Source organism: Emys orbicularis, chromosome 1 (assembly GCF_028017835.1).
Source record: "Emys orbicularis isolate rEmyOrb1 chromosome 1, rEmyOrb1.hap1, whole genome shotgun sequence".
Taxonomy (NCBI): domain Eukaryota; kingdom Metazoa; phylum Chordata; order Testudines; family Emydidae; genus Emys; species Emys orbicularis.
The window spans coordinates 53,218,356-53,241,109 of record NC_088683.1 but is presented as its reverse complement, the minus strand read 5'-3'; the positions used below and the strand labels follow the sequence as shown (position 1 = coordinate 53,241,109).

The 22,754-nt window shown below is 38.7% G+C and overlaps 1 protein-coding gene across 1 annotated transcript in view; it reads right to left on the bottom strand.

The window, feature by feature from the left end:
* BMT2 (base methyltransferase of 25S rRNA 2 homolog) overlaps positions 1–22,754 on the bottom strand; it is a 60,072-nt gene that overhangs the window by 13,824 nt on the left and 23,494 nt on the right. Inside the window, exon 3 of the mRNA XM_065422764.1 lies at positions 18,594–18,767. Within this exon, the coding sequence (XP_065278836.1) occupies positions 18,594–18,767 (174 nt within the window). The remainder of the gene's footprint in view (positions 1–18,593; positions 18,768–22,754) is intronic.

Genomic DNA, 22,754 nt, shown 5'->3' with positions numbered 1-22,754 from the left:
GACCTGTTGTCCCTTGTTAATTAATGCCATAAATTGGTCTTTGTGGGAGTCCGAGAACTGATCACAGAATCATAGAATATCAGGGTTGGAAGGGACCTCAGGAGGCCATCTAGTCCAACCCCCTGCTCAAAGCAGGACCAATCCCCAACTAAGTCATCCCAGCCAGGGATTTGTCAAGCCTGACCTTAAAAACCTCTAAGGAAGGAGATTCCACCACCTCCCTAGGTAACCCAGTCCAGTGCTTCACCACCCTCCTAGTGAAAAAGTTTTTCCTAATATCCAACCTAAACCTCCCTCACTGCAACTTGAGACCATTACTCCTTGCTCTGTCATCTGGTACCACTGAGAACAGTCTAGATCCATTCTCTTTGGAACCCCCTTTCAGGTAGTTGAAAGCAGCTATCAAATCCCCCCTCATTCTTCTCTTCTGCAGACTAAATAATCCCAGTTCCCTCAGCCTCTCCTCATAAGTCATGTGCTCCAGCCCCCTAATCATTTTTGTTGCCTTCCGCTGGACTCTTTCCAATTTTTCCACATCCTTCTTGTAGTGTGAGGCCCAAAACTGGACACAGTACTCCAGATGAGGCCTCACCAATGCCGATTAATCAAGTCCCTCGATCAATAAAGGAACCTAGTTTCACATAGTTCTGGTAGTCATATGTGGCTGACAAGGCCTGGTAATTTGCTTCCTGGAACAGAAGAGTGGCTGATATATGGTCCTGTTTGGCAGAAACACATTCGTTTCCCATCTCAGTAATACGGGGTGGATTTAAACTGGCATTGACAGCCCGTCCAATTAATTACATCTGCAATGATGGATTTTGGAGGTAGGTGGGAAAATAAAAATTCAGTGCCCTTCACCGGCACATAATACTTTTTGTCCATCCGCTTGCATGTTGGCAGGACGGACAGGGGTCTGCCATATAACTCTGGCAGAGATGGAAGAGTGTAGAATGTGCACAAGTTTGTGGTGAGGCTCTGCCACTTCATGCAGCTGTATTTACAGGGCTTCTGCCACCCTCTGAGTTAAGTCCTGGAATGATTTAAAATCATCCACCATGGATGGCGGAGAGGGCATCACCTCCTCCTCAGGTGAGGATGACGAAAGACAAGTTGAAGGGTGTCTTCCTTTTCTGCCTCATCTTCAACTTCCTCCATCAGTTGTTCAGGAGGTTCCAACCCCTTTGACGCTGCAGCTGAAGGAGGATGCCTCCTTGCCTGTGGATATGCTACACTAGGGGACTGGGAGACTTGTTGTCTCTTGGCCCTCCCTGGGATCTCAATCTGGCTGTTGAGGGTGGGGGGCTGGCAGCTGATACAATGGCTGTCCAAACCATGGAGGCTGAGGGTCAGACGGGCGGTACATCTGGTGTCCATGATGAAATTGGGACTCATAGGGTGGGTAAGACAAGTGGTGGAAACCCAAATCCCCTCCCTCACTATCTGACTCTGATGAAGAGAAAGGAGGTACGCAAAATGGAGATGTCATGGAGTCTAATGCTCTGGGAGAACTCTCTACCACAGCCCCGGTACTGAGTAGGGATGAATCCAGTGCATTTGATACTGAGAGAGCCCTTGCGCAGCGGAAATCTGCCGGTGCGGATGGCAGTTGTGCTGGTGGTTGTCGGTGCCAAGAGGCTCGTACCGACAGAGTTGGAGATGAAGACCCAATCATATGGTCCGTCAGTGCCAAGCACAGCAGGGTCAAGGTCGATGCCGATGACTGCATCAACCCAGGGCAGATTTTCCATGCTTTTCACACCCCCGCAGTACTGATACTTCTTTGCCTGTGCCCCTCAGGTCTTTGGGCAGACCAACTTGCTCTGTCAGCTCAGTACTGGGCGTGCATTGGGTAACAACTCTAGTTGGCTTTGGTGCCGTTGGTACCAATGATACAGATGGAGCTGGAGATCATTTCTGGCTTGATTGGGGCTCGTTACGGGGATTTGCAGACTTTTTTTAGTGGATTTGAGTGAATGACATCTCTTTGGAATCACCTGCTTTTGAAGTAGAAGGTTGCGGTGACAGCTCTCGCTGGGACTCTGGGGGTTGAAGGGCCAACTCCGTGAGCAGCAGTTTAAGCCTTCCTGGACCTGGGTTTTAGCTGTTGGCACCAACCACACTTTTGTGGATTGTGCTTTTCCCCCAGGCAGCGAACGCACTGCAAGTGTCCATCCATCACTAGGATGGATTCTTTGCAGCTAAGGCACTTTTTGAAGCCTGGAGAGCCAGGAATAGCCTTGTCTAGGGGGGTTCTCTTCCACTGGGGTTGGTGGGAAGCAAACCCTTTCTTCTCTTTTTTTTTTTGGCATGGCCAACTAAAAACAAACAAACAAGGTACTAAAAGGAAAAGGCTTCAAACGAAGCTAAAATTTGCAAAACTATAGGGAGTTAACGATCCATGAACGGACAGCTCTTACCTCAGTCTCTAGCCAGGGATGGTTGAGAAAGAACTGAGGCGGAAATGCCCGCGGCATGCTGGCTGGCCTTGTGGCGGGTGGGGAGCCGTGCGTGTGGGCGGGATGGACTGCTGTTGAAGTTCTCTGATCAGTGGCGTAGGGGCGCACGCTCACCTACAGTGGAGCACCCATAGGGACGCTACTCAAAGAAGAAAAGGGACGTCCCCATAGACCATTCCGTTGGTACAGTCTGCCTGACAAGGGATGCAAGATAAGGGCAGAAGAAAATAAATGACTAAAATAGCAGGCGCCCAAAAGCTGCTCCCTGAAAATGGCCTCTTGGAAAAACTTCTTTACTGCTTTTGTTCTGTTCCAGAGGATTAATTTTCCCTTTGATCTCAGGATTTGAGGTTGTGTGTACTCTCTTCTAGATCTTGAGCAACTGTAAAGTTTTCCTCAATTGCTGGACTTCCTCTTTTCTCCACTAGACTATTTGTCTAGCATGGACAAAGAGAAGGATTTACTAGTTTCTAAGGCTCAACTTACACAGGAATCTGGCTTTTTGGTCACAACCTCTTACACTGCTCCATCATCTTCTTGATTAAGGCAGTTTTCAGTATTGACAGTGGGGCTCTATTCTGTTGCCAGTCTTAAAACATTAATTACTGAAATACAATAATTTGCTCTGTTCTCTTGGTGGGGTTGTGCTGTGTGCAACACAAAGAGGAAGCTACTTCTTTGCAAAAGCCTACTTTAATATGCACTGCTTAAAGTGATCTCATTTCTTGCTGAGGAAAGCAAAGTTGCAAGTGAAATCCCTGGACAATTCCTACACCTTGCCTTAAAATTCTGAATACACAAACTTTATAGGTTGGAGTATATTGCATAATTAAGAGAGCCATTAAAGTGGAGATTTTCAAAAGTTGCCTAAGGGATCTGGGCATCCAAATCCCTCAATTTTGACAATTTTATCCTAAATTTATCCTCTTGTGGATTGGGAAGGAAAGATGATTGCCCAAGCCCTGATCGCAATTTCACATTCACACACCTTTCACTATGCAAACTGCTAGAGCTCTACATTATAGTTTTAGCTTCTGGCAAAGGATAGCTGGGAAGGAAAAAAAAAAAAAAGCTTTCAGTGCCATTGTGAGTTAGCATGAAGGTCAACTGAGTAATGCAAGCTGTTCCCTCCCATTCTATAGTATTCAGCACCCAAGTTTATATTAGCTGCTCTTTTTTTCAGGTGGTGTGACCATACAATTGACACCCATACTGAACTGAGTATAAGGTGCATTGGCTGGTAGAAAGGCTCATTTAAGTATTCTTGTCATTTAGACATTTTATTTCAAAATTGCTTTCTGGAACCTCTTGAACCCAAAGGATGTTTACCAGAAAGAAGACAATATTTAGACTGTTTCTTTGACTGCAGAAGGAGCATAGTAAATGTCAGTAAGACATTCTCCTTACATTTTAAATTTACTGTTTGTTTTTCATAAATGAGTTAAGAATTCTAACCAAGACTGACTGCATTTTTTGCCTTCTCAACTTTGACTAAAAAGGTCCTAGCAACAACGGTGGAAGTTTTGACAGGAGCAGGAAGGCGATGGCAGGACCTTCCACAGATAGATCCCCTGAGAAAGCTCTACAGAGAGATAAGACTGTTCCACAGGTCTTCTGCATGAAGGATTTGAGTCACCTGGACAGAGATGGCCCCATCATCCTGAGAGGACGTGAACAGCTTGAATCCAAAGAAGCCCTACAGCTGCTGTTTATGCCAGGTCATAATCAGAACCAACCTTTGGATCCAATCTCTGACTGAGAAGACTAATGCACACTATTGGATTCTTGTTTGTCCCTATACTTCTTGGATCTATCTGGTTCTATTTAAAACAACAAAGAGTGCTATGAACTAAAGAACTGGCTGCTCTGCTAACAAGAAAAGAATCCCAAGGCCTCCTGTCCTGATGGATGCAAGAATTTCCTTATAACTAGACCAGAAAAGCTACTTAACATCACGAGGGGATCCTCCTTTGGTGGATTTAAGACTTTTTCTTAAGCAAAAACCCAAAGAGCTATTTCACACAACATTACTTGGTGTTCCTCTTGAATCAGAGCCCTTCCCTTCTAAAAACATTCAGTTCCCCAAGATTTCCTCTATGACAACAACTTTGGAGGAATATTTTGTCAGGACGATGAGTCTTGGATCAGACTTATTTCCCCCATCTTCCTAAATAGAAGGAACTTAATAGTCAAAGTCAAACTACACAACCTTGCCCCTCGTCCCACCTACAAACTATAAGCTTGGTACTAGACAAATACTTTAAACTACCCTAACAAATTCTGATGACGGGAGAGAATTGGGTTCATCACCCACCCAAGCTGTCAGAGAGAGACTGAGGGATTGTTGGAGTAAAAGCTTTTATATCCTGGGCTCCAGAATACTGAGCCAGACAGGCATTTGTACACCCTCCCGAAGAGTGCCATTAGGAGAAAAATTTGGAGGAGTAATGTTGGGGATGGGGGGAATTAAACTTTAGAATAAAGTTGTGCCACAACCCTATTGGAATTGTACTTGTTGCCCTCTCTAAACTACACAGATTGTGCCCAGAATTCCAACTGAAGTCAATGGAAGATATGGGTACTGAGCATCTCTTGAGGGGGTGGGGGGAGAGAAATCAGGCCCTGTTAATATGTATCAAGTTGTTTTATACAAATGGAAGAATACTCCATTCATCCTGCCATATGATTGCTCGTCAAAGAGCTGAAACAAGACATGAATGCTTTACTACCCTGCCAGAAGACAATGGTTTAGGTTAACCACAACCTTATCTAAGAAAAAGATGCATCACCAAAACAGAATGGTGCATTTAATATTCTGATTTTGAGCTGAAAAGCACCTTGGAGGAAAACCTATCCTATAGATCATAACTCTGAAGCACCAGTGGAGACTGGCAGGGGATTTCTGTCTGCACTTGCATTCTTGTGCAGTAACATTTATTGTACTCCACGTTAGGTAAAATTTAGTACACTCTTAGTTCACTATATAATTGTGAATATTTAATAATTGTATCCATAACTTCTTAAGGAAAAATGGAAAATATCAGCTTATTTTTTAGTCAAGGTACCACTATCTGTTCTCCCCTCTGAAGGATGATTATCTTACAGGATTGATTTAACAAGGGACTTCCAAAGAATGTAATGGAAACTGTTTTTCTAATACAGTTGTAAATATAACAGTCTAGAATTTTACCCTACAGAAGCGTGTGGTGAAGCTGCCTGCTATTCAGTATAAAGAGAAATTTATGTTCCAGTAATTTCTCATAGCCCATTTTCCTCTCTCCTACAAAACAAGAGTTCATTCATCAAGCAATACAGGTCTACTTACCATGAAGCAGAAGAGTACACTGGCAAAAACAGTAAATATAGTTGGGCTCCATACTCTTTCCTATCAGTCTTTTAAAAGTCACACTATCACCGCAATTAGAGAACTGTATAACTATACATAAAAAAGCAAAGAAAATAGAAGGGAGCAAGATTCAAGGGGGAAGAGGTTAGGCTGTAACAAAATTACCAGCATGCTGATTTCCCCTTTTCATAGGTCTCCTCTTCTATGATAAATAAAAAACAGACATTGCATTCAGCAACATTGGACTAACAGTGCAAAAACAGTAAGTTGGGCTTTCCTTAAATGGCTGTGTAGAGTAGTTCTGAACCAAAAATCAATCTCTGAAAAAATATAGGTTTAGGTGTCAACACTCAGTAGTGCAGCAGGAACTATGTAGCACCCTTACTGTTAACAACAAATATCAACTGATGCCTCAGCCATCTTCAAAAGTTGGCAGAAACTGTAATGAAGTAGGAGAAGGTGCACAATTATTTTCAAGCCAAAGACAAGGTGACAGGTTTTGAACCCTAGCTTCCTAGTAGGTGCAGCTGTAATGCAATCTATGTGGATATTAATTTATTTATTGTAGAATGGGAGAGAAAAAAAGAGTGGACTGGATGTATTTATTTCCACCTGCAGTGAAACAATATAACTTATCCAGTGGAAAAGGATGGGGAGGAAGAGAGTTAAAAGAAAGATTTTATTTACTTTAACACCTAAAATGAATGAAGCCTCTTTAAAGAGGCCAGTTTGTAATTCATATTTTAGCCACAGTAAACTAGAAACAAGGATGAAAATAGGTGGTTGAAATCAGTAGCCCTCAATTGGCCAAGGAGGATACTAAGGCCCCATAACCCATTGCCAACTTTTGAGTGACAGTTGACAGAAGAATACAAGAGACTTACATTTTCTTGATCTGTGGGTAAATCAGTCAAGGTGCATACAGATTCTAATTTATCCACTGTAAGTATTAATCTTTGTTATAAGGCATCCATACACATACATTACTGTTATAACATGCCAAAAACATTTCCAAGCATGTGGTATTGGAGGAGACTTGGGGCAGGGAGAAGAGAGAAAGTTAAAGTTAAATTAAGCTCAGCTCTGTAAGGCAGTCTTGCACAATTTTAATTCCATGTTCTGTAACACTATCAACTAATTTCTGCCTACTTTCACAGTATAGTAGGTAGTCCAATAGTCTGCATTTATCAAATTATTATCGGTAGCCAAAACCTTTGAATAATTGCTTCTTGAAATAAACCATAGTAATTAAAGTTTGTGACTTATCACACTACATAAAAGATAATTGAACAAAAAACCATTAGAATGCACTCTGGAACTATACTAAACATTACCACTAATCTTTTTTGAAGGATAACTAGCTGAAGTATCATAACCAATTTATTTTCTATGTGCATCCCACACCTTATTCATTTGCATCTCAAGCTGATACAGCATCTTTCCCTCTTTGTACTTCCATTACATAAAACTAGAAATAATTAAAAACTGATTAACTTTTTGCTGTATGAAGAAAATTTGCACCAGCACTACCAAATTTAACACAATCGCATGCTTACAAATAGTAATTTGATTGTTAACCATTACATTATTTTCTTCTGTTTATATAATCAATGCAAATGCTACGTTAATAGAGTTAATATCAAGATTTTAAATTCAGAGGTATGTGTTCTACTGTATACACACATTATGGAAGGTGTTTTGTTATAGGAGGATGAAACACAAAAAATGAGACCCTGTTTGGCAAACAGTTTACACATTGGTGAAATAAATGTGGAGATCTAGACAGAAGGATACCAGAGGTAGTCTTACAAAATAGTGTAGTCTTACAGTAATAAATGAACTGAGACAAGCATTCCTCAAACTTATTTGATCAGGCCCCTCCTGCTTTGTGTCTGTAGTCGTTTACGTTTCACCCTGCCCCCCCCCCTCCCCACACACACACACACCCCGCCACCCAGCTCTGAAGGCAAAGCGGAGAGCAGCAGCTGCTGACTGGACACCCAGCTCTGACGGTAACACCGCGCCAGCACAGAAGTAAGGGTGGCAATGTGAAAAGTGATATTCATCAACACCACTTTTTACAACAGACTCAGCACCCTATTGCCACCCTTACTTCTGTGCTGCTGCTGCCACCCGGGGCTGACAGCCGGAGCCCTGCTGCCTACAAGTGAGGGATTAGGGGGGTGGAGGGAAGGAGCTCCTGAGCAGCGGGATTCGAGCTGTCAGCCCCAGGGCGGTGGGGCTCCGGCTGTCCCCTTTATTCCTGCCTCCTGGGTGTGCAGGGCCCTTCTGCATGAACCCCAGCCACCTGGGGCTGACAGCCAGAGCTCTTTAAAAAAAAAAAAAAAAAAAAAAAAAAAAAAAGTACACAGCTTGCACCTACTATAGTTTGAGAACCCCTGCCTTAGACCAGTGGTTCAAACTTTAACAACCTGTGAACCCCTTTTACTAAAATGTCAAGTCTCACGAACCCCCTCCTAAAAATGAATATTTCCAGGGAGAAAATCTCCTTTACCTGAGTATAAACTATAAAAACAGTGATCTTGGAAATATAAAATGTGTTTTTATGACATGCTTATTACACACTATTATTATTATTTATCATTACAGTATTTTTATTACATTATGAAAATGGCAACACTCTTCCAAGATCTCACTTTCGTAGCTTGTATCACTTTGAATAAGCCTGTTATAAAGACAAGGCTCCTATGTTTCATCCAGGAGTATCAGATGTGAAACAGCATGAAGGTATTTAAGAAGCCAACTCAAAGAGTTCCTCCTACACAAGCATTCAGGTCTTGAGCAGTCCAGGCAAACAACACACGTTACAACAAAGCTTAAACTTGTTCTTCATAATAATTTTAAAAACAATACTAGCTGCCTATTTAATTTTAAAAACAGTAAAAAATATCCACCTCCCTTTTCCATTTCTTATAAGGAGTCTCAAAGTTTAAATCTCCTCAGTATGATAGATATGCTTGCTTTGATCTGCTTAGTTCTTGGAAGTCCAGAGGCTCCGGACTGCTGGCCCCGTGCTGCCTGGGGTCCCTAGGGACAGCTCTGTATGCCATTAAGGCATTTTAACCTGAGAACCCCCTATAACATTTCACAAACCCCCAGAGGTTCACAAACCCCAGTTTGGGAACCATTGCCTTAGACCAATGGTCTAAGACCACTGCTGAGTTTACAAAGGAATGGTTAAACTCTGTTGATCTCCATTATACTTTGGAAAGTACTGAAATTACATCTCATGCACTAAAATGGACCAAGTATAAAACTAATAGTTTAAAATTTAAATTTCTGGAACAGTAAGATAAAAAGTAGCTCTATCTGGAGTTATTTTCCTAATTATTGCGTCATAGTAGCAAATCTATAATTATGGATGAGAAGTAGGTTTTATTCTAAACCTAGATGTTGTGGCAATAAGTGCAAATGCCTGTAAATACAGTGTGTCAAAAGATTATTCTTAAGAAAGAACAATTTTTTGTCCAATTCTGAACCAAGGTGAATTATTTTGTTCAAAAATCTTGGTAAAATTCCATTTGATCATTCTGAAGTTATTGGAGCATGAAAGCTGATGTTTTATATATGTAAAGAAAATTGCTCAAGTACTACATGAACCCAAAACTGTAGGATGATTTTAAAACTAAGCTTTCCAGGTACAGTACAGTACTTAATTCTCAGTGAGAAAAGTCTTAACATGTTTGAAGAAATCTGATTTGGTAATAAAGTTATGGTTTCAGAAAGTACATACTACGCACACAGTATGATTTTCCATTACCATTTTTAACACTGTACCCAGGTGCACTGGGAATATCTGGGAATGCCACACATGAAAAGAACCACTGCAGCACCATATAATGCTTCATGCCTGTATGTGATGTTATCTGCATCAGATCCAGATTGAAATTTAAGCTGTTTTTAAGGCAGAATTTTAACAAGTTCAGTATTTTTACTAGTGTTGAAATAAGCTCCCTCGGGCACTAGTTCATAAGTTTACTTCCAAAACTACAAAACTACAAAACATGAGGTACAGATAAACTGTACTAGTTGCATATTAATGAAATTATGGAATGTAAACTACTGTTCATTTTTAGACTATGCATACATGCCTTAAAAATGCCTGTAAAAGATCTGAGAAATGAGATACAGCAAATCAGTTTTAATATTAGTTGCATCCCAGTGGACTAAAATCATGATGAATTCTCAGTCATTTAAAATAATTTTCTATCTATCTGGCATGTCAATAAGAATCATATAGCATCTGTCAGCCTTTTTCCCTGCAAGTATGTACAATACAAGAAGTGTTCAATTCTGTAACAGCAGCAACTTTAGCCACATCACAACAGCACGTCAGTTACTAATCCTACAGAACTGTGGATTTATCAAGAGCCCCTAGACCTTAATTTTATTTTATTTTTTGGCTGCAACTGTTGCCAGTATGATTAGTAGTGCAGGACTCCAAGAACAACATGTCAAAACAGAATTAATACTACACATAATCCCATCAGTTAAGGTCCTATGAAACTTTCCATTGGCTTCAATGTCTAGATGATAAAAAATTCACTCCAAAATGAAAGTGACAAATTCTCAGTTAGTAATTTCCACAAAAATAAAGTGCTCTCCCACAAATTATTGATAGTTAGACATGCAGAAACAAAAACACCTCTGATATTAAGATACTTTGTTGTTCTCCTATATAACAAAACTGATTAAATTTAAAAACAAATACTAATAAATGATTAAAAACAGATTTTGTATTTAAATACATTTTCTAAAAATAAACTATTTAAAATTAAATTTGAAGTTATATTAAGGCATCAAGTTACTAGAATCTAGTAAAATCATTTAAATAAAAAGTATGCTGCATCAATGAGCTCTCCTCAAATTTTAATGAGTTAAAGGGTGCTGCTTTTTTAAAATTATATACAGAATCAGAGGGAAAACAGTCTTATCTTCTGAGGTCAACTCAAGCTTTATAAATATGTCACAATGTCAGGTACTGCATTAAGTATCTAAGTTATTTACATTCTTTACAATGGAGTAAATGCTGGTATTTATATTTGTCCAAATATAATTACTTTCAGATTCTGTTGTGCAGAAAAGCTCTCTCTTTGGTTTTAGTTTAGGCAGCAGGTAGACAGAGGACATTTTCTTCATCTGGATTAGTTCAAAGTTGAGAAACTGACTGGGAGTTGAAAAAGCTGTAAAGCTTACTTCCTTTTCCAATAAAAACCATGTGGAAGAGGATGAGATCTACTAATTCTAAAAATTTGAAGGAAACTGGGTGAGATTTTTAAAGATATTTAGGCACCTGAAGATGCAGATAGCTACCTAATCTGCATAGGTGGGGGTTTTTTTTGGGGGGGGGGGGAAGGGAGGGGGAAAAATCAAACTAGAAACCTACCTTTAAGTATATAAAGACCCTTGAAAATCTGTCCCATGATGACCAGAAACAGTCAATTAATCAACTACTGTTAATATTTCCTTTGTTTAATAAATCAGTTTTAAATGCAAAATATATTTTGATTAAATTTACTTTTTTTCTTATGTATCCAGCACATTTAAAAAGGTACTTGTGTTTAACTAACAAGAAGCCATTAAAAAAAAAAAAAATCTGCTTTTGTATATTTAATTTAATTCTAATTTCCATCCAAATGCAGCTTGACACAAATCCAGGAGTAAAAAAAAAAACCTGGAAAAAATGTAAAACAAAACAAAAAAACATTTATTCAGGATCTTGATTTTCATGTTAAACTATATAATTACTTAAATAAATGCATGTAGATATAGTGTATCCTCCTGGTTAGCACAAAAGACTAATGTAAAGGCTGTATCTGGTTGCAAATCAACAAGAATTAACCTATCTTTAGGAAAGTAAAAGTACAAATGCAAATCAATAATTTAAATCAAGGTTTCCAACTTGCTGATTCAAGTAATGATTACAATTCCGAATTCAAAGCACTGATTTAAATCAATCCACCCTGTTAAAAATTAAACTGTCCTTCAATCTTAAAACAATTTTTTTTTAATGTCAGTGTATCTGAAAATTTTGTAATCCTCAAGAAACCATCTGCAAAAATCATTTTATCCCAATTAAATGTATTTACCTTACAGCCTACGTTTATTGTATGTATATTTAAATATACATAAAAGTAATGTATAAATCCAGGTGCTGAGTCTACACAAGATTCCTTCCTCCCACTCAAACCTAGCTGCAAACCCATCTGACTTATTTTATATAGCTCATGCATTCATGCACCTTTAACATTCTATGACAGAATCAAAGGTGAAATTATTCAAATTGTATTTTCACATTTTTAAGCTTCATCTTTAGGGGCAGAGATACCATTAAATAATTTGTTTGTTCCCCTTTTCTTAAGAACCCCTGGAGAACCCCCCTTGGCTATTTCAGTATAATAACCGGCTAGTAGTTAGTATCAATGCATCATCTTTCAAAGCCTTATACAGATTAAGGGGTGAGCACATAGCATTCTCTCTAGGCAGAAAAGGAGAATGATGTACAGTTGATATGCAACATATGTTGCTTAGTGAGAAGGGAAACTGCTCCTGGGTATGGAGAAGTTGGTGGATAGGTGACAATTTTGCTGAATACAGCAACTCATCCTCCAAGTGTTCTGTAGAATTTTCAAGTCAAAACTTACAGGCTCTACTGTGAGACTGAGAATGATGGTTCTTCACAATCTTTCATATCATGGGACTACTTAAGATTCTCACATGGGGCAGAGGCCTGATGGAGACACAACATTTTTTTAAAAATGAAAGCGTTGCTTGTAATATAAGCCTTCAGAATGTAGACTGATTATTGGTCATTGTGATCTTTCATAATCCTCCTCCATCTCATCTATTACAAGGTCAGAGATCCAACCTTAATATTTTTGCTTCTAATGATCATTTCTCTCTCCCCTCCCCACCATATGGTCTGTGAAAATCTTCATCCTCTTCAGCACTTATCTCAAGATTCTGTTCCTAGTTTCAATGTCATTAATATGATACATCAGCAATACCATTAAGGATGAACTGTCAGGGCTCTCCTTCCACCTCCCACTCCTCCCTACAGACATACAAGTCAAACTGATAGAAGAGCACTGCTTCCTGCAGGATCTCCTTGAGATATATACCTCCTTAAAAGGTGTGGATGAGGAAGCTGTTCTCTTCTACTTCATGACCCAGCGCAACAAGCCTCCTCAGCATCTGACCAAGAGCAGATCAGTTGACTGAGTTTTCGAAGAGGCTGCAAACAGCTACATTTGTAAACTATCAGCTGAACAACTTGGTGATCAAAGGAGATTACGGACTCTACTTTATAGTTATTGAAATATAAAAAACAATTATCTTCAGCCATGTCATTACAGTGAAAAATATTCTGTATTAGAAGGAAATGCTTTCTAAAAACTAAAAACTTGCCAAAGAACTTGGTTATAGGGGACCTGCAAAGCAGGGCCGGCTCCAGCTTTTTTGCCGCCCCAAGCAGCAAAGAGGGAAAAGGAAAAAAAAAAAAAAAAAGCTGCGATCGGCGGTACTTCGGCGGCTGCTCTACCGCGCCGCTTCATTCTTCGGCGGCAATTCGGTGGCCGGTCCTTCCGTCTGAGAGGGACTGAGGGACCCGCCGCCGAATTGCCGCCGAAGACCCGGACGTGCCGTCCCCTTCCGTCAATATCCTATTCAGTTTGAAGTGAAAAGTATGCTTTTAAACATATTCAAGTCAGTTGAGGATTTTTGTCATTAAGGTGGAATTCCAGGGGATGGTTGGAGGTTCATGAAACCTTTCAGTTTGCACTGTGAATATATTACTTGTCAGGTGGCTAATTGTCTTGCTGCATGTGAAGCCTTTGAGAGCAATGGGAGTGCCTCAAAATGAAGTGCCTCCTCAGTGCAACAATACTAGCGTAAATATGATAAATATGAAAAAAAGAAATATGGAGGAGAAAGGGGAAATTGTGTTTTAAGGAGCTCAACTGTGCAGCACACCTCTACCTCGATATAACACTACCCGATATAACACGAATTTGGATATAACGCGGTAAAGCAGTATTCCAGGGGGGCGGGGCTGCGCACTCCAGTGGATCAAAGCTAGTTCAATATAACGCAGTAAGATTTTTTGGCTCCCGAGGACAGCGTTACATCGAGGTAGAGGTGTACTTTTACTTTCTTGTTTAGCCCTGGTGGCTCTTTTTTTGGTTCGCTTACTATGTTTTTTTAATCTGGGGTATACATTTAAGTTGAGCCTCTATTATGGTGTCTTTAAAAAGATTCCATGCAGCTTGCAGGTATTTTACTTTTGGTGCTGTACCTTTTAATTTCTGTTTAACCTCTTCATTTTTGTGTAGTCCTCTTTTTTGAAATTAAATGCTACAGTGTTGGGCCGCTGTGGTGTTTTCCCCGCCACAGGGATGTTAAATTTAATTATATTATGGTCACTATTACCAAGCGGTCCAGCTATATTCACCTCTTGGTCCAGATCCTGTGCTCCACTTAGGACTAAATCAAGAATTGCCTCTCCTCTTGTGGGTTCCAGGACTAATTGCTCCAAGAAGCAGTCATTTAAGGTGTCAAGAAATTTTCATCTCGGTATCCCATTCTGAGGTGATACATACCAGTCAACATGGAGCTAGCTGAAATCCCCCACTATTATTGAGTTTTTTTTATTTTTACAACCTCTCTAATCTCCCTGAGCATTTCACAGTCACTATCACCATCCTGGTCAGGTGGTTAGTAATATATTCCTACTGCTATATTCTTATTATTCGAGCATGGAATTACTATCCATAGAGATTCTATGGTACAGTTTGGTTCATTTAAGATTTTTGACTTAATTTGATTCTATGCTTTCTTTCACATATAGTGCCACTCCCCCACCAGCATGACCTGTTCTGTCTTTCCAATATATTTTATACCCCGGTATTACTGTGTCCCATTGATTATCCTCATTGCACCAAGTTTCTGTGATGCCTATTATATCAATATCCTCATTTAATATGAGGCACTAGTTCACCCATCTTATTATTTAGACTTCTAGCATTAGTATACAAGCACTTTAAAAACTTGTCACATTTTAGCTGTCTTCCATTAAATGATGTAATTGAATGAGACTTTTTTTCACTTTACTGTTTCTCATCAGATCCTACCTATATTTTATCATCTTCCATACTCTCCTCCTTACTAGGACAGACAATCTCCATTAGTAGATCCTCCTCTAATGGATGTCTCTGTCCGAACCACGTGCTCCTCTGCACCTGGTGGCTTTCCCCCAGCCCAGTCCATGACTTTTACTAAAAATACCCGTGACTAAAACGTAGCCTTAAACATAACTAAGGATAAGTTAATCACAAGCCACCACCTAAGACAAAAGGAGTCTTTTTTTCCTTGTTATCCTTTAATAATGTTAGATGGAATCCTCTGATGTGAGAGTGGCACATCTCCTTTTACAATGGGTTGTAAAAGGAGGTGAAGAGCTTGTACGTTTCAGCAACTGTGGGGTTGGCAGAGTAAAGATGCATTAACAGGGCATACTGGGGCATCGATGAAAGAGTGCAGAGTTAAGGTTGCAGGGCATACACCAAGCAACCTTGACACTGTTATTGAAGTGTTTTGCCATTGAACATACAAATAAAAGCAGAAAAGCATTTAACATCCTTTAAGTGCTATATACATAACAAATATCAAATCTATGTGGAAGCGGGAGAGTAGTTTTCCCTCCCACTTTGCTTGTTGCTACTTGACTTCTAGGTGTGTCAATTAATGTGGTCATCTCAGTGTTACCTACCTTCCTCCCTACCCCCTACGTCTTCCTTCAGTTTGCAAGGGTGAAGAGACTTTGAACATGGAATCTTAGCCAAACTCTTTCCAACACATTCATCACCAATAATAAAAATTTTAGAGTGGGAACTTTGTTGATTCATGAAGCATAACAGAATCCATCCCACTCTTCCCTAGCCTTAGTGGGTCGGCAGAGCTAACAGCTGTAAAAAGTAAGTAGCAAAACCCTGAAGCAGCAGGCCTGACTCAATATGCAGGGCCTGTTTAGTTAGATGACATTTTTATTCTCATAGCTCAGAACCATATTTTAATCCCAGAATACAGTGCTGGTACTTAAGTTTCTTCATTTTTTAAAGAACCTCCAAAACTGAGATTCTTATATTTCTTATACTTAGAACTGCTACTCTCTCTAATCAGTAGAAACCTTAAATGTACCCACTGTACACATACATTCAGCCTTAATTCTCTCTGCAGTTACCTGCTTAGTTTGTCACATCGAGGTCACGTAACTGCAAAGCTGACAATCACAGAGTATATGCAACTTTCTACTCAGCTTAATAGTGTCATGGACCATTGATTCAGACTGGTGCCTCTTGTTCCCATTATCCCGCCAAACTGCCTGTTCAGATAAGTTGTGCTGGCCGGCTTAGTACTGCTGGGTGTTCAAAAACCGCATGCTGGATCTGTGTACACTCATCTATTGTGCATAATTACAGGAAGTTGATATTTTGTTGTGACCACATACTTGAAGTACTTTGTCTAGCTGAATTCCCACTGTTCTTAGGTTTGCCTCTACTATTACCCCTCTTTCCAGTATCTTGAGTGACTTTCCCTGGTAAAGTGCTTTTCTTATCATTTACAAGCCACATGATCTCAAGCACTGAATCCTGAATACTTATGAACTAACTACTTGCAGCTCTGATGGACAAAGACAGGAGCACCTCATATAGTATCCTCGCAAATGGAAATGCAATTGTGTGCAATATGAAGACAGAAAAAAATCACTCCATAAGAAAACAGTAATGACAAACAACTATGCATCTAGCTAGATATAGGGAGCATCAAGGAGATGATGAAAGTAGGTATCATCTCATTTAGCATCCACATTATTAAACAGCCTTTAATTCAGATACTAAATCAAGCCTCCCGTTCTTTCTAGCACCTCAACCCCAAGAAAACCTCTTAAGATATGCAAGATTCCATTCTTATAGACCTTAAATATTGTGCATGCACACACTGCTGCACAATAGGAGACAGAACAGAGCAGGGGCCATGGGAAGAGTGGAGTAGAGCAGGGGTTCACACCTCTTCCATCACAAAACCTATGCAGGAAAACTGGAGATGAACCCATCTCCTCCTCCTTCCTAGCTCTGTTTCTGGAGCTGATAAAGAGTCAATAGTTAACTTGTTCACCCCCCTCCCCAAAAATCTGCCAATATTACTGTTTAAACTGTTAAGTGTCTAATTATCTAATCTTTGGCCCTGTTCACTGAATTTAATAGATAAATACAATGAACCATGATTCATTTCTACTTGATTTTTCTTTTTTTAAGTTAGGTGAACATCTATTCAGTTTATATGCTATAATTTATTAACCCCCTGGACTAACTGATCTTCTATTGATGAGCAAGTGTAACTCCAACAGAATAAACAAAATTTTGAAGAGAATAATTCTTAGTTTGATGTTTTGGGGAGGAGGGAAGAAGCGGAGAGAAATCAGGGTTCTGATGGGAACTCAGGTTGCAACCTCAATTATGTAGTGGATACTGCGCATCTCCATAATACAAAATAGTATTAGAGAACAAATTGTCTGTTTTCTGTTTTGTTTCTAACCACTTTGTACAGGGACACTTATGGCATTTACAAGTTATTCTAACAGAGTTAAAGGCACAAAGATACTAACTGATGTGGGCATAAGATATTCATTAATAACCTGCCCTTCATTTCCCTAATGAATAATACATACAACTTGTTCACAGGAGATATGGCACAGAAGCAAGATCTAGAAACGCTCCTGAAACTGATAACAAAATACTGTGGCAGCTAAGCAGTCATAAGAGTTGACCCATGAATTTAAGAGCATACATTAAATTTACTAATTTTATTTTTAAAAGCATATTAAAAGTTAATGAATATATATTTATGTAGTCTCATTACTCTACTATACTTGTACAGTATGAATCTCTTCCCATTATAATAAGGTGGCAGAAATTTCAAACTATAATAAAAGGTACAAAAGTTAGTGTTATTCCAGGACCAAAAGTAAAAAAATAAAAATAGATTGTTAATTTGAATTAAAGATGAAAACAAGTCAGAACCTTGAGAGAAAAATACCTTAGAAGAGTACTGCATCTGTTATTTATGTACTAATAAACAAAATAAAAATAAATAAATAAAAAAATCAAACATCAGAAAACCAAGAAGTTCAAAAAAGTTAGGCTTCAAGAAGTCATTTGGAAGTACATAGGTAATGTCAAAGAACTTTACCCATGGTTTTTTTTGGGGGGGAGAGGGGTAAAAGGAGTATAATCATAGGCACCCAATCCATATTTAGGCAAAGTGGATTGAGTTTCAAAAGTGCTGAATACTCAGCAGTTTCCTACTGAAGCACTTTCCTCTTAAATGTTCCCTTTGTCCAAACCCAAATTGTATTATAAATCACACACCAAGAACACTAACAAGACAGAATTGTTCCACAAGTGGTTATGAGAGTTTTTTCCTTAAATTAAAAAAAAAAAAAAAAAAAAGACTACTGTCAATTTCAGAATAAGTTCTAGGCCACTATTTTTGTAACATTAGCTTCCAAAAAATGTGATGATACAACTTTTCGTGAAGCATATTAATATATACTTACTTTTTTTTTTTAAACTTTCTTTCCTTTTTTAAAACTATAAAAAGTTGCATTGGAAATACATTAGGGCAGTGCAATTTCACAGAAGTCGATGTTCTAAGATTGGGAAAAACTTCTCTGTTGCAAACTTTTACTATAGCAAAAAGTTACAACTTACTCCTCTGATATAGTTTCATGATTTGTAAAGCTGAAGTTGGGTAAGGGTTCTTCAATTTTGGGAGTCTGGTGAACATTTAAGGCTGAAGTGGTCTTAGATGCAACAACTGCTCTTTTCTCATCTTTTTCAAGTGCTTTTCTCTTTCCGCCATTTTGAAAATATTCTCGGCACACACTAAAAAAGAAAATATCCAAAGTAATATTTCAGCAGACCAGTGGTAATGAGGTTTACCTATACTTATAACTATAGGTACTTTGACACGTTATCTAAAACTTGCAGTTAAATTTATTATTAAAAACGGATTATACCAAGCCTCGAGATGATCAAGACTTTTGTAAAAGTAAATATTATTGGGGTTTACCTATATTAATTTGAACTCAGCAGCAGCATGACAAACTGAGAATGAAGGAAAAACACAGTTTTTAATGGAATTCAATAAAGGATACAAACACTTAATAACTAGAGTTTCATAACAAAGTCCCATATTAAAGCTACAATACATATTCAAAGAGACAAACCCACAATGTTACCTGTAGAAAGCATTGTTTCCAATAGTTTCCAGAAGGCACTCATTATCCTCACTTCTTTGGCCATTTATTGTCCATACAGATCACATATGAAATGAGAAGTGGCTTAATTGCTTCCAGATGTTTTGATCCAGAGGCAGCAGTCAAAAGCTGGACTAAGTTAAAATGAGGTATATGGATTTCTCTCTCTTTTGGATAAGTTCCGTATTATCTATACATAAATACAGTAGATCCTAACTTTCAAGGAGAGGAAATGTGGACCTAGTGAAGATACCCTTATCAGAGCTACAATTAGAAGTATATTCAACCTTCTCCCCCACTTACATACTAGCTCTGTAGTCTCCAGAAATGGGGAGGGTTAGCAAATACTTGTAAGACACTTATTGGAAAGGAGGACTATAACCCAGTCATAAGGACTGGTGTAGGTAAACTAGACAGAAAGCAGAGAAGACTTAATTATAAGCATCAAGCCCAACCTTGAAAGCCACTCCAATCTCACTCTAGAACCATAGAGGGCAAGAATACAACTGTTTATAAGCATATATTAGTAATATCAACCAGAGCACAGAAGGGGTTCACCTTTGGATTACAGAGCTTTTCCCCTTATTATATAGTTTTACTATTGTTGACTGTGTCATGGGTCATTGTAGGCTCCCAGTTTAAGACTAGAAAGGCTGGAATTGTCTCAGCATATATGAGAATATAAAGCCTTGTTTGTACTAGGAATCTTGTTTTAAAACTTTGTAAATGTTTAGCTGCCTTTTTATTTTGTTTATATCATGTGAAACTTGAAGTTGAAAAAATATCTTCAGTTTTTCCATAGATCAGAGGCTTTGCATCTCTTCTTACTGAGCGAGATATTGGTTTTGCTATAGGGATCTAATTTCAGGTTCTTAGACAGTTATAACGTTTAAAACAGATTCTGAACTGAGACAGATGTCAGAGATGTTTTGGAAGAACATCTTTGGATGCAGTTTCTCCCATTGAGGATTCCAAGGTCTGCACTAGAACAGAGAGATCTTGAGACAATTCTATCAATTACCACAAGTTCAATGTTCTGATTCTGTTCAAGCATTAGATAAGCAATTTAGGATTTTGTTAGGATAGAAGAATTTTTAGATAGTTCTGCTGATCACCACCTAACAAGTGAGAAAATCCAGACTTTTTTTTTTTTTTTTTTTTAAATGCCAAAGGATGAAAAAGACAACATGGAATTCCATCTGTATCTAATTTAGGGCCCACTTCACCCCTTCCTTCTTGAAGGAACGTAACTAAATTTTAGAACCACATAGCTATGCTAGCAAAAGCCCTAGTGTAGATGCAGTTATACCAGTAAGAGAGTGCTTTTGCCATAACTTATTTTGCTTGCAGAACCAGAATAGCTAGACCAGCTAAAGCACTCTTTTGCCAGTAGATACTATATACACAAGGAGAATTTTGCTACCACCAAAACCTCTATGTGGAGACATAACCTTTGATTTGGAGTTATGTTCCAAAATATGTCTGTCTTTCTGCTTCCCTTTATATTACAAAGCTATAGGCTTCAATACAAAAGGGAAGTGGGAAGACAACAAAAAAGTAGAGTTTGAGGAAAGCACAGGCAGGGTATATGATTAATTTATTGTTCAAGCTTATTGCAATAGCACTCTAAGGTCATGTGGGGTCCAGAAATAATTCTGGAATTCAGCAGACAAATCTTGTATCAATCCTATAACTAAAGGTTTCCAAGGTATTCCCTGAAACAATCACACATACAGGGTGAGGCAGTCTCCTTGTTTTAAGGCTGCAAATGGTCAGTATCGATCACCATATACTGAATTTTTTACAAACCATGAAGAAATATTTCAATTAAGCAATAAAAACATTATATAATCAAAAATGAAAGACACACACAGAATCTAGTTTATGAATTAATCTCAAAATATTTTTCAGCCTCCCCAACTGGGCAGCAGAAAAAAATTAAAAAAATAATCCGCATAACTGTGACTCTTAATACCAAAGAAGAGTATAGATGGTTTCTCTAATGATTGTACTGTGTTATGTAGGCTAGCCCGCTAAATAATTTGCGGACAGTTGCTTTCTCAGGTATTCGGTTAGAAAAGATTGCAGGGAAAAAAGAGAAAATGACGGTAGAGTGGCTATACAAGTTTTTTTCTAGCTTTCCTCATTACAGATGCCTAAGATCTGCCTCCAAAAGCCATCCTGTCCTCAAAATAAGGCTCTTCAATATTTTCAGAGTGTTCCGCTTCTGAAGAGAAACTTATGATCACATAACTGTACCAACTTCAATTTATTTTTCTATGTAATCGAAGTATTTATTTATTTTTAAAACTGTATTTTCATTCAGTTAAGCAGCAGGACACAAAGAAAGGCCACAGCACCATGTGACCCATCACCTCTCTGCAGATCATCAGTGATACATAGAACAAAAGTTTGAGAACTCCTGGCCTCTAGAGATGAAGTAAGGAATTGCAAAATATTTTCTCAGCTCTATTTATTAAAAAGTTGACAAGCACCTGTCAGAGGATCAGTCTGCCCTGTCATCTGGCCTTCTAGGCACCAGTTTGTCCCCTGAATTTCCAAAGAATGCACATACACTACATTCAAATTAAGGTCCTTTTCTTAGGATTTTGTTTCAGTAAACCAAAGAAGTTCACTAAAACTGCTTTCCCCTTCCAAGGCAAAGCAGTTCCTTTTCCTGGTCAGCAGGGTTCCACAAATAATCTCTCTTTTAGCCTTCAAGGCTTAGTCCCCCTCTATCCCTGGGTCACAGAAACTTCGCACACAGATTCCTCCCTTTGTTCATGCCATCGCTTAGTTTGCTCCACGCCTAATATTGTCTCTATTCAGGAGACTTACTGTGGGAAAATTTCCTGGTATTTTCTGTTCCCTTTCACTATGAGAAAGGCAGCCCCTCTTATGTGATGGCAGTCCAAAAGTGGTGCTTATGTCAACCCTCTGCTCAACTGGATTTGGCCACAGACCAGAGCTGGGGACTAAACCCCAAAGGCAAGCACACCCTGAAATAGCACTGTTATATATTGTTTGATGTTTGGGATTATGTGGACAAACAGAAAAAGGAGTACCTTTCCCAGACCTGAGAAAAAGTTCTGTGTAGCTCAAAAGCTTGTCTCTCTCACCAACAGAAGTTGCTCCAGTAAAAGATATTACCTCATCCACCTTATCTCTCTGACAAAAAGAAAGTAATTTCTGCAAGAGAAACTTTATATACGGAACACTGGGTATGAGAAGTAATACAGGGATGGATTTTCATACTCTACATCTTTAATTAAATCCAGGTGCAAAACTTGATATGCTTATAAAGCCACTGGGAAGTCATTAGAACATGTGACTATTACATAGCAAAGATCTGTATTTAAAAAAAAAAAATCAGTACAGCTATAAAAAGCAGCAAGCAAGCAACTAACTTTTAAAAATCCTCTGCAAATAAAACATTATGAATTATTTCATAAGAGTGTATTACTGTTACGAGGGTATAAGGGAGGAGGTGTTGCCTTATATATTAAAAATGTATACACTTGGACTGAGGTTGAGATAGAAATAAGAGACAGACTTGTTGAAAGTCTCTGGGTAAGGATAAAAGGGGTAAAAAAACAAGGGTGATGTCATGGCA